The sequence below is a fragment of the Protopterus annectens genome, chromosome 8.part0 (assembly GCF_019279795.1).
Source record: "Protopterus annectens isolate FY-2018-M chromosome 8.part0, PAN1.0, whole genome shotgun sequence".
In the NCBI taxonomy this organism is placed as follows: Eukaryota; Metazoa; Chordata; order Ceratodontiformes; family Protopteridae; genus Protopterus; species Protopterus annectens.
Window position 1 is genome coordinate 1,975,166,540 of NC_056741.1, and position 16,945 is coordinate 1,975,183,484.

The 16,945-nt window shown below is 42.1% G+C and overlaps 1 protein-coding gene across 2 annotated transcripts in view; it reads right to left on the bottom strand.

Moving 5' to 3' along the window:
- The window catches only part of KATNB1 (katanin regulatory subunit B1), a 1,167,103-nt gene that overhangs the window by 1,040,175 nt on the left and 109,983 nt on the right, over nucleotides 1-16,945 (bottom strand). Inside the window, exon 2 of one of the 2 annotated variants that reach the window (XM_044081511.1) lies at nucleotides 10,622-10,739. The exons of the other annotated variant lie outside the window; for it this stretch is intronic. Within the exon in view, the coding sequence (XP_043937446.1) occupies nucleotides 10,622-10,739 (118 nt within the window). The remainder of the gene's footprint in view (nucleotides 1-10,621; nucleotides 10,740-16,945) is intronic. 2 annotated transcript variants of the gene reach the window in all.

A 16,945-nucleotide genomic window follows, 5' to 3' on the forward strand; every position in this document is an offset into this window, starting at 1 on the left:
CTATCTGTATTTTCTATGATATTCTGGGGTAATAGGTTCCAATGTTTGGCTACTTTGAAGGAGAAGAGAGAGCCACCAAAGTAATTATGGGACTTAGTTACCTTAAGTTTAAGATTTCCAGATGATCTAAGGGTCCTGGGGTTGGTATTTAGTTGCACTAGGTTGGAGAGTACAGGGCAGTTTTCAGGTTTATGGATAATGGAGTGGGCAGTAGTGAGCTCATTGAGTAATAACAGATTTGGAAATTCAAGCCAGTGTAGTTTTTGCAGAGCATGGCAATGATGGGTCCTGTTGGTTATATTAGCAGCAAATGTTGCTATTTTATTATAGCAGGAATCAAGCAGATGTAAACTAAGTAAGCTAAGTCACATCTAGATTACTAAGCTAGTCTCTGACCTGCAACCTACATTAATCCTACTAGTATGGTGACAAATACACTGATTGCTCAGATTTATGTTTTGATAACAGCAATGTCCTGATTGGTTGTGACCTACTTTTATTAGATGCTCAGGGAGAACACTCTAGCATACACATATACACATGAAGAAAAATTCATACCAGCAAATGAATAGCTTCAGTGTATACATAAATATACACGGACAACTCACAGCAACATAATAAAAACAGCTATCACCACTAATAAAAATGCATATTATAGAAAGTACAGTTGTGTACACTTACCATAAATGTAGATGTTCGAGTATATTCACTGTTGCAGTCATCACATTTGGGTTATCTGCCTGCAGGTAGCCGTTAGTCAGCCTGAATACCACTTGGGATTTCTGCATTGGATGCTGTCACTTCTTCCATGACGTCAGGTCATCAGGGGTATAAAACATGCAGCCAACGCCATTACATCAGTTTTTCTTGTCCCAGATGTCAGGTGCCCCCAAAATAGGAAGCAATTACATAATATGAGACAACCCCCAGCAAAAAGCAAATGCACTTGATATAAGATATGCCAAACAAAAAAGGTAGGTAGAAGTAAAGAGAAGTCAGGGGGCTGGAGGGAGGGTAACCAGGACTGCAACAGTGAATACACTCGAACATCAACATTTATGGTAAGTGTACACAACTGTACTATGTTCTTTGTGTTTCACTGTTGCAGTCATCACATTTGGGTTGATTCCCAAACCTAAGGAAGGGTGGAGATAGTTAAGAAGCATTAGGGCTGGCAATCAGGCCCTGTAAGACTGCTGTGGCAAATCCAGCTCTGGATTTAGAAAGGACAGGTAAGTGGGTTAAGTCCTTTGTGGAACATTTCTGTTAATAATCTAGTATGTGGGGTAAGTTGGACACAGTTGTGTCCATTCTCTGAGACTGGCTCCAGCAGCAGTATCTTTTCCACTTTTCTGAATAGGCTTTTCTAGTACTAGGCCTCTTTGTCTCAAGAATGACATCCAGCACCTGCTTACTGAGAGTTGCTGGTGAAGAAATCAGTGGATGAGCCAGGCTGCTAGGTTCAGGGTCTGTAGCTGAGGGTGCAGAATCTGGCCCGCCTGCTGGGACAGCAGGGAAGGAGTCTGAGTCAGGTGCAATGGTGGCAGCACTGTCAGACTGTGCAAAAGAGGGTACCAGTGCTGGTGGGGCCAGTCTGGAGCAATCAGGATCGTCCTTGGCTTGTCCTGTTTGATCTTTAGTAGCACCTTCAAGAGGAGGGGCAGAGGGGGAAAAGCATAGACTGATAGGTTTTCCCAGATGAAGGACAAGGCATCCACTTTCCAAGCTTGGCTGTAGGGCATTCTGGTGCAGTATTTGCTCAACTGATAATTCTGAGGGGAAGCAAAAAGGTCCACCTCTGGTGCCCCCCCACCTGTTCCTCAAAAGCTTGAATATTTTGGGTTCCAGTTTCCACTCGTGTGGGTCCATGAGATTTCTGCTTAAGTCATCTGCCAGTGAATTTAGTTTGCCTGGCAGGAAATGAGCTTGCAGGTGCACTTGGCTGCTCAAGGCCGTGTTCCACAGAGCCATGGCTAATCTGCAGAGTGGGTAGGAATGGGTTCCTCCCCGCTTGTTTATGTACCACATGACTGTGGTGTTGCCTGTCTTTACCAATAGTTGTCCTGGAAGAATAAGGCCTGTGAAGGCTGCCAGTGCATTCTGTACAGCTAACATTTCTTTTTGCTTGATATGCAGGTGCATTTGCTTTGGGTTCCATTTGCCCTGAATGCAATGCCCTGCCATGTGAGCCCCCCCATGCATAGTCTGATGTGTCTGTTGTTAGGGTTTGGGTGGCAGGGGGTAGAGTGAAAGGGAGTCCCTTGTTGTGGTTGCAGGCCTCTGCCCACCAAAGGAATTCTGTCCTTAGGCAAGGAATGATAGGAATCATTGTTTCCAGGTCCTGAGAATGTTGACACCAGAGAATTTTTAGGTACCATTGAAGTTTCCTCATATGCAGTCTTCCATATGGAATTAACAGAATGCAAGAGGCCATGAACCCCAAGGCTTGCAGTATTTTTCTTGCAGATAGATGGGTTTTGGTGGCCAGTAGATTGAAGTAGTTTGTCAAATAAACTTGTTTCTCTGGAGTGAGGAATGCCATCTGGGAAGTTGTGTTCAAGCTTGCTCCCAGGAAAACAATCTGTTGGCTGGGTACCAGCTGTGATTTCTTTTCGTTGATGGTGTACCCCAGTGAAGTTAGAAGTCTCTTTACAAATGCCAGGTACTGTAATAGCAAGTCCTGGCTGTCCGCCTGAATCAGGCAATCGTCCCAAGTATGGGTAAATTTGAATTCTTCTCTGCCAGCAATATGCAATGGCTGCAGCTAGACACTTTGTGAATACCCTAGGTGCAGTAGATAAACCAAAGGGAAGCGCAGAGAAGCGATAGTGCATAGAGCCTGCTCTGAAGCGTGGGTATTTCCTGCAAGATTCCCTTATGGGGATGTGCAAATAAGCTTTTTTTAAATCTAGGGTTGCTAGCCAGGAGTCCTTGGCTAGCATAGGAAGCAACTGTTGGAGAGTTGGCATTTTGAATTTTGGAACCACCAGAAAGGTGTTGAGAATAGACAGATCCAGGATAGGATGCCAAGAGCTTTCTTTTCAGGGAACTTGAAACAGTCTGGAATAAAAGCCTAGTCCCCTTTGTTCTGCTGGGACAGGCTGAATAGCCTTGATACTGAGAAGGGAATGTACTTGCTTTTGGGCCTCTGCCCACTGGTTTGGGGGAAGGTCTGGCCATTCGCTTAGGGTTGGGAGTGGCCATTCGCTTAGGGTTGGGAGTGAGTGTAAGTGGAATCTGTATCCCTGGGAAACAATGTTTAAGACCCATCTGTCTTGCATAATATATTCCCAGTTTCTGGCATGCAGGGCATGTTTCCCTCCTAAAGGTGCAAGTACTTGGGCAAGGCTTGGAAGAGTTAAGGATAAGTCATTGTGCAATTTTACCATAGGATGGTGGCTTACTACTCCCTGTTTTGGACGTGGGAGCACTCCATTGCTTAGATCTGTGCATAACCTGAGACTGAAGGCTTGGACTGATAATGCACTGGAAGGGACTGGAAAAGACCATTTTTTTAAGGCCAATGCCCACTGAATCTAGGTGGCTGTACTTGTAAGAAATCTTTAACAGTTTGCATATATTTAGCTTTCTCCTCCATCCTTTTGAGGACGACTTCTGCTTTATTGCCAAATAGATGCTCTTGGTTTAATGGTGCATCTAGTAATTTTGCTTTGACATGATCTGGCAAGTTTTTTTTCCTTAAGCCAAGCATGCCTTCTAAGAACAGACCCAGTGACAACAGCTCTGCAAGATGCTTCTAAAGCATCAAACCCACATTGCAAAGTATGTTTATCAACTTGGTTAGCAGAATGCATTACCTATTGTAAATATTTGTGTTCTGCACAGTCAGGAATCAACATCATTTTCTGTTTAATTAGCTCCATAATATGCTGCTGATACTTTAACATATGTAACTGGCAATTTAAAGCCCTAATGGCAAGAGTAGCAGAGGTGAAACCTTCTTACCCCATCTGTCTAAAGCCCTAGAATCCCTGTCCGAAGGGGTAGGATTTTTGGCAGTTGTAGCCTTAATGCCTTTAGGTCCCTGGGAAATGGTCTCTGGATCCGCAGTAGGATTCTAAAAAGGAATTTGTGGGAGTCAGGTATTCTATAGTACCCGTCAGGTTTTCTGGGAGCTGGAGGCAAGATATCAGGGGTAAGGCTGGATTCCAAGAAGACATCATCTACAATTTCCAGAACAGGAGGGATAGCTAGAGGTCTGTGCTGAGGCAATGTTTAAAAATTCCATGAGTCTCTTTTTGGACTGAGAGTAGTCCTGGCTCTCCCAGCGGAAATGCTCTCTAAGGTTATGCAGGGTTTCACCAAAAGAAAAATCTTCTGGAGGGGAAGCAGAGGGAATGGAAACCTCTGCATCAGAATTCTCATAGGTAGATAAGGGGATGTCCTGGTAATCAGAAGGATGAGTTATCAGATTCCTGATCAGAAGAATCAGAAGGAAAATCAGTTCTTGGTCTCTGAGGGGGAAGGCTGACTTCCCCTAATTAAGGTAATGAAGTCTTCAGCCATTCTAAGCATTTGTTTTTGTGGCATGTGGGCCTGAGAATGCGTTTTGGTTGTCAGTTTCCTAGGCATAGTGCGAATTTTAGGCCTGAGGAATTTGGTATTTTTGGTCTGAAACAAAGTTGTCGGTTTAATATGAAAATCGGAAGGCCTGAATACACTCTCAGAAGCTGGTGCCTGCACAGTGGCTCCGGACCCATCCAAGGTAGAGACATCCGTAGGTTCCATAGTCGAAAAAGCATCTCACAGCATACAGGACTACGGATGGGTCTCAGTAGAGGCCTGCGAATCTGTAGAAGCGGGTATCAGGTGCTGCGAAAGCACTTCACTGAGTACCGGTGGACTGGCGACCAGCTTAACGGTAGCGTTGTCAGCAGTTTTGGACCTATGCAGTCTGTCTCTGTCTTTATCTTTTTCGGAAGATCGGTAGTCGGATGGCTTATTGAAGCCATTTCGGAGTACAGAGATCAAGAGTGAAAGAAGTTAGCTACAAAATTGCCCGACGATGAATAGTTCGGGAGTTGAACAAGGCACAAAACCGACAGCGAGGGACGTCGTGGTCTGGGCCTAAACAGGTGATGCAGTAAGAATGAAAATTCCTGTGAGGTATTTGCTTTCCACAGGCAAGACAATTATTAATTTTTTCTGACATCAGTTAGAACAAGAAGAAAGGATCCCCAATGCGGTACTTATCTTTTAGAAGACTTCAGGTCTGAAACTCGAAAAAAAAAAATTTTTCAGGAGGCAGCCGACCGGCACTTGCGAACTGCTTCTGCTTCGGGCACCGCACAGCAAGAAAGATTGACGTAATAGCGTCAGCTCCATGTTTTATACCCCTGACGTCATGGAAGAAGCGACAGCATCTGACGCAGAAATCCCAAGACTCTGGTATTCAGGCCAACTTAGGGCTACCTGCTGGCAGATAACCCAAATGTGATGACGGCAACAGTGAAACACTAAGAACATCTGAATTTTTAGGTATAACCCTAACATAAATAAAAACAAAGCATAACTGATACAAACAGCACAACTTCATTGGAGCAGGAATTGTATAGCAATAGTGAGACATTTGTAGCATGTCTAATACACATATTAATTCAATAGTATTCTACACTGTTGGATTTTGGTTCATTGGTGATTTAGCAGCATTGAGTAGCAAACAAAACTAATAGCTTATACAGCATTTTGCTAGGGGAACATAATGTAAAGCATTACTTGAACTTGCTGAGTTTACGAAGGGCACCTACATCATACTGTAGTTGAGGAAGAAAAAGGAAAGGAGAAATAATGAAACAAAAGATGTCATCTACAATAGTTACAATTCAACATGACAACTTAGTGGCTGAGTACACATTAATGTATGAATATTACTTGCTGTTTTTAATTATGAGAAGGCAGGTCTATGCATAGCATAGAAAAAACTCTTAACAGGTTATTGTCATAGGAGTTCTTGCTCTTCATGGCTTTAAAGAACAGCCCAGTGCCCACTGACTGGAGATCTGAGAGTGATGGTAGTTGAATAACAAAAGGTAATTAAGTTTATACTTTTAAGATGGTCACGTCCGGGTTAGTAGAAGCTCACAGTGGGGGGGGGGATGTTTACACAGTGAATCCTGAACTTAGTACACTTATAATAGACTTGTTCAAGTTTTACCAAGTGACTACATGCTAAACCTACACAGAAGATAAAATCATATAAGACTACAGGTTGATGAAGAAATTACACTAATTTTAGTTTAGTAGTAATGGTCAGATATTAATGAGACTAATAGCTGGCTGCATTTTATTAACCATGGCAAGGACTTTGACACTGAAGGAAATTAAAGCATCTCACTACATCTATGTACTTTACAGTATTTGTTTACAGAATGCCATTACCAGAAGATGACTTTAAATGAGTTCAAGATAGGAGTTCAAAGTGAGATTGTACTGCTTCTAAAAAAATGGAGTTGGTTTGCTAGTGCACATATAGTTCCCAATGTATTTCATTATAGAAGTAATCAACGGTAGTTTTTCATTACACCACAAGGTGGAGCTCTTTTCAGAAATATAAAAGAATTTCAAAAGTAAAAGTGGACACTGGAAGACTAGCTGAAGGAGGGAAGACTGAAACAGGTAGCTGAAGGAAAAAAGGGCCTTGCAGCTTGACTGGATTTTCTTTTCTAGTGCTTTGGGACAGGGAAGTGAAGTAGCAGATTGTGTCTGTCTTTTGCTGAAATCCTGGATGATGGTATTTTGTGGAATTAGGAGATAAGTCTGAAACCAGTAGTTCCATGTCTGCATAAGATTCATCAAGAAAAGGAGTTCCTTTCGGCCTAGTACAGAAAAGCCATAGATGATTACCATAGTTCTGGCAGGTGACTTTTCTACTTTTCTCATCAGAGGAACCATGGTGCCTGGTCGCTAGTATATTCTCGACAAAGTAGTGAGAGGCTCTGGCCATCATTTTATATTTTTATAAGATTGTGGATACCCCCCCAAAATGCTTTGTGGATTACACATAACTGGGATCCATATGAGCTCCAACTTGGGCCCCATCATGCTGGCAGCAAGACTGTAAGTAGTCACTGGCCAGTGAGCAGGGTATAATAGAGTGTTTCATAGTTGGTCTGTTTAGAATTGATCAAGGGTGTTGAGGGTGTTAGTACTGCTCAATGACACTGCATTTTCTCATATTTGTATTGTTGCATTATAAATCTTCATTGTTCAATGACAATGAATTTTGCTCGTGTTAGTACTGCTGCCTTCAAGAAGTTTGATGCTCAATAACAATGCATTTTCTCATATCTGTATTGTTGTATTATAACTCTTTTATTGCTTAATGACATTGCATTTTTCCCGTGTTTGTATTGTTGCATTATAAAGCTTTATTGCTCACTGATATTGCCTTCTTTGTGCATGTTTGAATGTCAAGACCTTTTTCTGTCCAATTCTGGGGAAGAGGGCGACTGCATGTTTTCATTGCACGCATATCTCACCTTGACTTATTGCTAACTGGTTCACTGTTGAACGAATTTGTTTGTGGTTGTGCTATTGCCTTTTAAACTAGATGTGTCACCTAGAATAAAATCCGTCATTCTTGCCACCTTGGTGTGTTGGGCCTATAGGGGTGTCACCAAAGTCAGGTAGGAAGGAACCCATATCTACTTCAGCTACACCTGCGGGTGCACTACACACAGGATGACCTCAAACTTGTAGAGTCAATTTTCCAGAACTAAAAAACCTGTCTGAAGCTTTATGCCTACTAAATAATGGCTAGCTGTATAGCAACGTAGATAAAAGCAGTATCATCTGCATACTGGATCACAGACATGCTGTCATTGTGCTCAGGAAACAAGCTTACATAACTAAAATGCAATGGACCCACTATCCTCTTTATTGCTTATATACTCTGTGGACAGTTTTTTGCCTCACATCAACTTAAGTTACCTATTTATTAAGTATGGAACCAGTTTACAGTATTACTGACATTGTCAAAATAAAGCAGCCTATTTATTAGTCCTGTGTGGCTGATTGTATCAGAGGCTTTGGGGCTGTCCTAAGAAAATGCCCGATAAAGCTTTATCTTTACTTGAGCGCTCAGTTAACAAATCAGTGAGTGCCAGTAGTGTCAAGTTAACTGAAAAACCCTTGCGAAGTCCATGTCAGGAATTTTGTGAAATTCTGCATTCCTTTCTGTGAACCACTATCTATTGAGGAACAAAATGTTTTCCTGTTTTTCAGCTATGTTAAAAAAATAAGCTGAACATTTGAAAACTATTTACTCTTTCCTTTATAGTGGTTTACACCTTCAGCTGCAATGGATTTTATGGGATTGGGCCATTATAGCTGTTTCCAAACTTCAAATCAATCAATTTCTAAGGATTAACTTAAAAACAATTAAGTGCTCTGTACCAGAGTGCACTCTGGACTTCAAATCAATCAATTCCTAAGGATTAAGTGACAAGCATTAAGTGTTCTGCTGCGGTGGTGCAGCAGTAGCGTTGTCGCCTCACAGTAAGAGGTTCTCCCGTTCGATTCTCGGCTGGAGCGCCTTCTGTGTGGAGTCTGCATGTCCTCCCCGTGGTAGAGTGGCGTTCAAAAGACATGCGTGAATGGGCATGCCTTCGTTGAAGGTTGGGCATCGAGCTGGCACCCCGGCACCGTAAAAATCTACTGCCAATCATTAGCGGACCGGAGTTCCACTGTGGCGACCCCTAACCGAGAAAAGCCAAAAGAAGAACAAACCAGAGGGTACTCTGGCAATTCTCAAAATGCTTTGTTAAGAAATCTCAAAGGGCAGCAGTCATATAGGCTTTTTTATACAGAGATAGAAGATGTAGGATTTCACATGTATTTCACTATCATAGATTGGCATGTTACGTTATATTCTGCTGCCATTAGGGGCAGGAACACATCTTTACTGAATTGTTAGTATATAAGAAACAATTACGTTTCCAGAACAGGCAATTTATTTTTGTCATTGTAAGCATGCCATCAACCAAACTTCCTGTACTAATGTAAGCAATGTGATGCAGTCAAATACAGTATTTAACTGTACTGAAATCCCTTAGGGAAGAAAGGTAGTCTTGGGTATATATTGTATTTAATTGGCCAAAGTACAGTTCCCTGTTTTGTCAAGCACCCTCCAAAGAGAATTCAGATATTGTCTTTTACACACACTCATGCAGTCATTTTACTATCAAAGTTTAGCATGGCAGAAAGTTATAGGATTTCTTCAAAGGTTAAGGAATGTAGCACATATCCAGGAAATCATACTTTCTATATTCATGCCCATGGTCAGTATACCAATTGAGCATTGTCCAAATGGAAAATTATCACATTTCTGCTGAAGAAATGGCACTTAAATGTCTCAGACTACCATACTTAAAACAACATTACTGCTGTTCTGTATGAAATAACGATTGCACACCAGTACAAAAAGTTAGGTTTTGTACCTCATTGCCTACTGCCTATAATGTCACTCTAAACTTCTAACTTCCAATCCAGACTTAACTTACCTGACAAAAGAAATGGGGTCTATATACAGCACATTGTTTTAGCTGTCATCATTTCATGTCATAGATGCCTGCAAAATTTTCTTTAATGACACATCATATCGTGGATTTTGTTAATGTGACTGTCAAACAGTACAAAGTCTAACTTTTTGAGCTTTCCCCAAAACTATTTCCATCCATACAAGCCCTAATAAATGTGCTCTGTATTTATACATGAAAACGAAATGTTTTTCTGGCATTATGGGCATAACTATGCATTTACTCAGCTTTTTTGGGGGGGAATTTTCACACCTCAGCTGCTCTACCATCCAACTTGGGAATTTAGACTTTTTTTTTTCTTTTTTTCCTTCCAAACGCCTGGTACATCAGATTAGTATTCATCACTTCAGTCACCCAAGCACTGGCACAACATGCGCATACCTGGAATTACATAAAGCAACAGGAGCATATCCCCACCCCAACACCGCACTTCTGCAAGCCTCATTACATTGTGCTGCTACCTGCCACTTCTCTTTAGGATTGTGATTCTCAAAATAAATATTAAAGCTCATGGTTCCATTCTCTTAAACACTTAACCTGCTTTGAGTGAAAAGGACAATCTTCAGTATGCAATCTCTGTGTACTCTATTCACTTCCAGCAATGTGACAGCAGGTCACAGCACACCTGATACTACATCACACCCCACATTTGAAGGAGGAAACTACCTTTTGTCTTTCATCAAGATACAACACTCTGACTTCTAAACAGACTCCAGGTACCTGTATCAGCAAAAAACGAAGGCAGTTCCCAATGTCTTAAACAAGTTTTTTCTATAGAAATACCATTTTGGGGGTAACACAGAGAAAAAAATACACAGGGTCAGTACAGTCTCAAGGGTCAGTGGAATTTTACAAATCAGTAAAATGAAGAAAACAAATCACATTTTGCAAAATACTGCAGTCTTCAGCCTCAAAAAATGCAAGTAATACACAACCCTTTCTGCCTAGCCTGTGCTCTTTCTTTTTCACTTTCTAGCCCCATATTTAAATGATCTACAGCAGGGAGACATTAAAGGGAAAAAAGTTAACAGAAAGTAAAATAAATCCACAAACAATGCACTTACTCTTGGCAGCCTCCAAATCCCAAGCTCTAAGAGATCCTGACTGGGATCCTGCTACAAGTAATTCTTCTTTGGTACTGAATCTCACACACTCCACTGGTGATGTATGACCCGTTAAACTCTACAAAAGTGCAGTGAGTGAATTAGTAAATCTTAGTTAAAATAAAACAAAAAATGTTAAAGCCAGAAACCACATATCAAATCTGATCCCTAAAAGTACATTGCATTATTTTTAATGAAAAAAAAAATAGGATAAACAAAGTGGGCAGCCAAGCAAACTTTTTTTTAAATACTGGACAGCTGTATTCACATTTATAAGTAAGTGTGTTTGTGCATGTGTGTGAATCCATGTCAACTTATTGAAAGTCATAATACTGAATGTACAATGTTGAAATAAAAAAATGCTTAAGTCAAAATACCTACTACTCTACATGTGCAGAGAGCTGGACTTGTCACACCCCCTGCAAGACTCAAATTTATGCATTTATGCTCTTTTCAGAGATTCATTAATAGGCGAGTGATGCTGTTTATTCACTGGCTGTGTAATGGCACAGTGTACTTATACAGTACGTGAATGCTATACATAGGTGCTTTGAGTTCAACTTTATAAAATTTAACATTTTGACATTTCAGGACTTTGCTTTCAGTAATATGACTTTCATACCACTATTCAGTACAGTGCGATATACCCAGTTTATACATACTATTTATATTAAAAATAAGTATATACATAAATGATTTCATACAGTGAAAAGTCATGGCTGGCTAGGTTTCTCTTGCAGTTTTTACTGAACGGTTTTGTCCGTGTGACCTTTTTACCCTTTGGTTTGGATGGCAATTGGGATATTTTGTAGGCACCATAATGATTATGGGCATTAGCTGGGTTTAAAGACCATGTGTTTTTAAAGTACAGCCAAACTATCCACGAATGGTGTGTTGATGAGGTCAATAAAAAGCTGAAACATTCATGTCCACAGATAGTGGGGTTTGGGTTTATTGGCCTGAATGTAAATATAAAGAGTCACAAAGTAAAAAAAAAAAAAAGTCATGGACATTCAGAAGCCATGTAGCTTGAAACACTATATTCTTAAGGGGTTATTTGCATAAATCCCATGGCCTCTATTACAAGAGGTTTATGGTATCAAACAGTGAAAAAAGAAGTTATATCTTACCATAACATTCCATCTGTGTTGTTCATCTTCTTTCATTCATCACTGATGGGTTCGGATCAGAGCCATCGGCACCGAGTCGGCCTTTTTACCAAGCTCACCCAGCCAAAAAGACTCAAGCTACATCTCTACTCAAAATGCCCTTCTTCCTTCTACCTCAGATCTAGTTTGCTAGACAAAAAGAAGTAAAGCTGAGGCCACTTCTGCGCAAATACCCTAGGGCACCACTTAGACCCAAAGCATCCCCCCAGGAGCCTTTGGAAGGGGAAGGAGAGTGGGAAGTGATGAATGAAAGAAGATGAACAAACGCAGATGGAACATTATGGCAAGACACAACTTCTTTATCTTTCCATTCATCACTGATGGGACAGAATCCCAAGCTATCTTGAGGTCCATGGGTGGCCCTTATGGAAGAACATTCCTGAGTACCATTGAGCCAAAGACAGCTCTCCCTCTGGATACCAAATCCAACTTGTAATGATTGATAAAGGTATGAGGTTTAGCCTAAGTAGCTGCTGTGCAGATGTCATCCATGGAAGCCCTGGAATGGAATGCTACAGATGTTGCCATAGATCTAGTGGAGTGAGCTTTAACTTTTGGCATAGGTTTTTTACTGAGGGAATAGATGAAACATATGCAGTCCCTTAGCCATTGTGATAATGTAACCTTGTAAACAGCCTCTCCCCCATTCTGGGTCCAGAAAAAGAGATGAAAAGCTGTTCCGATTTGAGGATAAGTTTTGGTCCTGTCTAGGTTGAATCTCGGTTGTCTATGTACGTCTAAAGAATGAAGGCAGTACTCTCTCCTCTATTGGCAAAATTCAGAGAGACCACTGGTAGATCAATGGTTTGGTTTATGGAGAATTCAGAAACAACTTTGGGAAGGAAGGATGGATTCGACTGAAATGATACTCTGTCCTTATGAAAGACCAGATAGGGCCACTTGATACACAATGCCTGGAGCTCTGAGACTCTTCTGGCAAACGTGATGGCTACCAAAAACAAGCATTTTCCAAGACAAAAACTTTAGGTCACACTTCGAAGAAGGATCAAAAGGTTTTTGAGTCAAAGACTGAAGGACTAGAGTGAGGTTCCATGGTTCCATGGGCTGTCTCACGGGAGACCTGATATGAGAGGTCCCCTTGAGGAAGGCCTTGCATAGGAGTAAAGAGATAAGAGGGGTGCCATCTATACCATTGTGGAAATTTGAAATTGTCGCTAGATGTACTCATACAGTAGAGGCAGAGGCTCCATTATCAAAAAAAGTACAGTTTTGTACCTACCATAAATGTAGATGTTCGAGTGCTAATACAGCTGCAGTCATAACAGATGGGTTCTCCTGCCGTCAGGCGGACTCTCGGTCGGCCGAATTCCAAAGTCTAGGTCTGGCGTCGGTTGTCGTCACTTCTTCCCTGACGTCACTGCGACAGGGGTATAAAGGAACCAGCCGACGCCATTTTCTTCAGTTTTTCTTGCCCCAGATGTCATGTGCCCCAAGAAGGAAGGCAATACATAAATTTGTGTAATAAAGCAGTGCAATATAATCAAAATACAGTAGTTGCAAGCAAATACACCATAAATGAATACCCCAATCAGGTTGTATGAAGATGTGTTAGCCTATAGGCCTGTCCCAAGAGGGGAAGGAGGGAGGGAAACCTGGACTGCAGCTGTATTAGCACTCGAACATCTACATTTATGGTAGGTACAAAACTGTACTATGTTCATCGTGCATACAGCTGCAGTCATAACAGATGGGTAGAATCCCAAAGCTAAGAAAGGGGTGGTAGGCACTAGGTGGAACTAGGAGGAGCCAGGATGCCCTGCAAGACTGCAGTGGCAAAGCCTGCTCTAGTTTTGAAGTATAATGGTAGGTGGTAGTGCTTGGAGAAGGTATGCACAGAACTCCAAGTGGCTACTTCCAAAATATCTTTGGTAGGAACTCCTCTGAGGAAAGCTGCAGAGGTAGCTGTGGCCCTTGTGGAGTGAGATCTGATGCCTGTAGGTACAGTTTTGCCATGAAAAGAATAGCAAAAGCGTATGCAGTGCGCTATCCATTTTGAGATTGTCTGTTTCGAAATAGGCTTTCCTTGAGCTCCTATAGCATAAGACACAAAGAGCTGTTCTGATTTTCTCAAAGGCTTTGTTCTGTCCAGATAATAACGTAGTTGTCTGTGGATGTCCAAGGAATGTAGTAATCTCTCCCCTTTGTTTTGAGGATTAGGATAAAAGGTAGGTAAGTGTATGGCCTGATTCAAAGCTACCCTGGATACCACTTTAGGCATAAAGGACGGGTTGGTTCGTAAGGAAACTCTGTCCTGATGGAAGATGATGAAAGGCTGCACAGCCATGAGAGCTTGTAGTTCTGAAACTCTATGAGCTGAGGTAATAGCCAGAAGGAAAGCTGTTTTCCAGGACAAATATTGCAAATCTGATGAGGCAGCTGGCTCAAAGGGAGGCAAGGTCCGTTTTTCCAGAATGAAATTGAGATCCCAAGCAGGTATTGGTTGTTTTCTTGGGGGTCTTAGATTCTTAGCCCCTCTGAGGAACTGTCTTAAGAGAGGGTGAGAGAATAAGGGTGGATCAGTCTTCTATTCTGCAGAAATGGCTGAGGCATGGATTTTGATGGAGGAGAATGAAAGTCCACTGCTTAGCAGCTCAGCTAAATACTGTAGTATTTGAGGTAAATTCAGTTTTCGAGGATCCTGGCCCTTTTTCTCATTCCAGACACAAAACCGTTTCCATTTTGCAGAGTAAGCTTTTCTAGTGGACGGCCTTCTGGCCTCCAAAATGACATCCTGCACCTCCTTGGAGAGTAGGGTCTGTTGTGATGCTAAGGAATCTTCCATGCGGCTAGACTGAGTGTTTTTAGCTGGCTGTCAAGAGTTTTGAAGCTGTGCTGAGTCAGAAGAAGAGGCATTAGAGGCAGGGTCCATGGCGGAGAATGCGTCAGGCTCCTCAGGAGTGGGTACCGGTGTTGTCATGGCCAGTCCAGAGCAATAAGAATCATCTTTGGTCTGTCTGCTCTGGTTTTCAATAGAACTTTGGGCAGCAGAGGAAGAGGTGGGAAGGCATAAACTGTCATTGATGTCCAACTGAGAGAGAGAGCATCCACTCTCCAGGCCTATGGATGGAAAATCCTTGAGCAGAATTTTGTCAATTGGTGATTTTTGTGGGAGGCAAAGAGATCTATGTCTGGCCTTCCCCATGCTTGGATTATTTCTGTAAAAACTTTTGGATGCAACTTCCATTCGTGTGGATCTGTCATATTTCTGCTTAGGTTGTCTGCCAGCGTGTTTTCCTTGCCTGGCAAGTACTGTGCTTGTAGTTCGATTTGTAAGTCCATGGCCATGTTCCAAAGTGACATGGCCAGTCTGCATAGGGGGTATGAATGTGTTCCTCCCTGTTTGTTTATGTACCACATAACTGTGGTGTTGTCCGTTCTTATCAATAGTTGACCTGGTTGCAGAAGGTCCTTGAAAGCTATAACAGCATTTATTACTGCTAGCGTTTCCTTTTGATTGATGTGAAGGTGCTTTTCTTTTTGGGACCATTTGCCCTGAATGCACCGATCTGTCATGTGCGCCCCCCAGGTGTAGTCCGAGGCGTCTGTTGTGATGACTTGATTTGCTTGAGGCTTGCTGAATGGAAGACCTGTGTTTGTTTGGCATGCTTGAGGCCCACCACAGAAATTCCTTTTGCAGACATGGGATTAGTGGTATTATTGTTTCCAAACTGTGGCTGTGTTGAGACCATATGTTTTTCAGGTACCATTGAAGTTTCCTCATATGTAGCTTTGCACATGGGATTAGTAAGATGCAAGATGCCATGAATCCCAGAGCCTGCAGGATTTTCCTTGCAGTCAGCCTGGTGCAATTTGCTAGTGCTCTGAAGAATTGAGTTAGTTACCCCTGCTTCTCTGGCGTGAGGTAGGCCATCTGGGTGTTTGTGTCCAAGTTGGCACCCAGGAAAATTATCTTCCGAGAGGGTATTAGCCTTGATTTCTTTTTGTTGAATGTGTATCCCAGAGAGTTCAACAACATTATTACATAAGCCAGATGTTTCAGAAGAATGTGCTTGCTGTCCGCTTGGATCAGGCAGTCGTCCAAATAAGGGTATATTTGTATCCCTTGAAGTCTGCAGTAGGCAATTACTGATGCCAGGCATTTCGTGAATACTCTGGGTGCAGTAGATAAGCCAAAGGGCAATGCAGAGAATTGATAATGGGTTGAACCTGCAAGAAATCTGAGGTATCTTCTGCAATTTTGTCTGATTGGGACATGCAGGTATGCCTCCTTGAGGTCCAATGTTACCAGCCAAGACTCCTTGCCCAGCATGGGAAGAAGTTGCTGTAGAGTGAGCATCTTGAATTTTGGTACGAGTAGAAATGTGTTTAGGATGAACAGGTCCAAAATAGGTCTCCAATCTTTTCCCTTCCTTGGTACCAGGAATAGCCTGGAATAAAAACCTTGACCTTGTTCGTGCGTAGGTACCTCTTGAATAGCTTTCATGTCTATGAGATCTGTAATTTGCCTTTGTGCCTCTGCCCTTTGATTGTGTGGCAGGTTTGGCATGCCTCTTATTTTTGGAAGGGTGTAAAAATGGAATCTGTAGCCTCTGTTTATAATGTCCAGGATCCATTTGTCTTTTGTGACAATATGCCAATTCTTTGAAAATAATGCCAGCTTTCCTCCTAAGGGGGCTGCCATTTGAGTCTTGCTTGGCATGCAAAGGGGAAAGTCATTGGGCTTGCTTTCTGAATGATTGCGAGTTATCCTCACCACCTCTTTGTGTAGGAGCTTGCCATTGTCTGCCTCTAAACGATCCTTGGGATTGTCCTCTGCCCCTCGGGCGCCTGTATCTGCCTCTTTGGGGTCTGTCCGTGGCTGGAAAGGACCAATTTTTGGAAGGCCAATTTCTACTGAAACATGGGGGTTGTACCTGTAGAAAATCTTTCACAGTTTGCATTGATTTAGCCTTTTCCTCCATTTTCCTTAATACCTCCTCAGCATTAGCACCAAATAATACATCCTTTTGAAGAGGGGCATCTAGTAATTTAGCTTTGACATGATCAGGCAAGGTTTGTTCCTTGAGCCAGGCATGTCTACGTATGACTGAACAGCAGCTCTACATGAGGCCTCTAGAGCATCAGAACCACATTG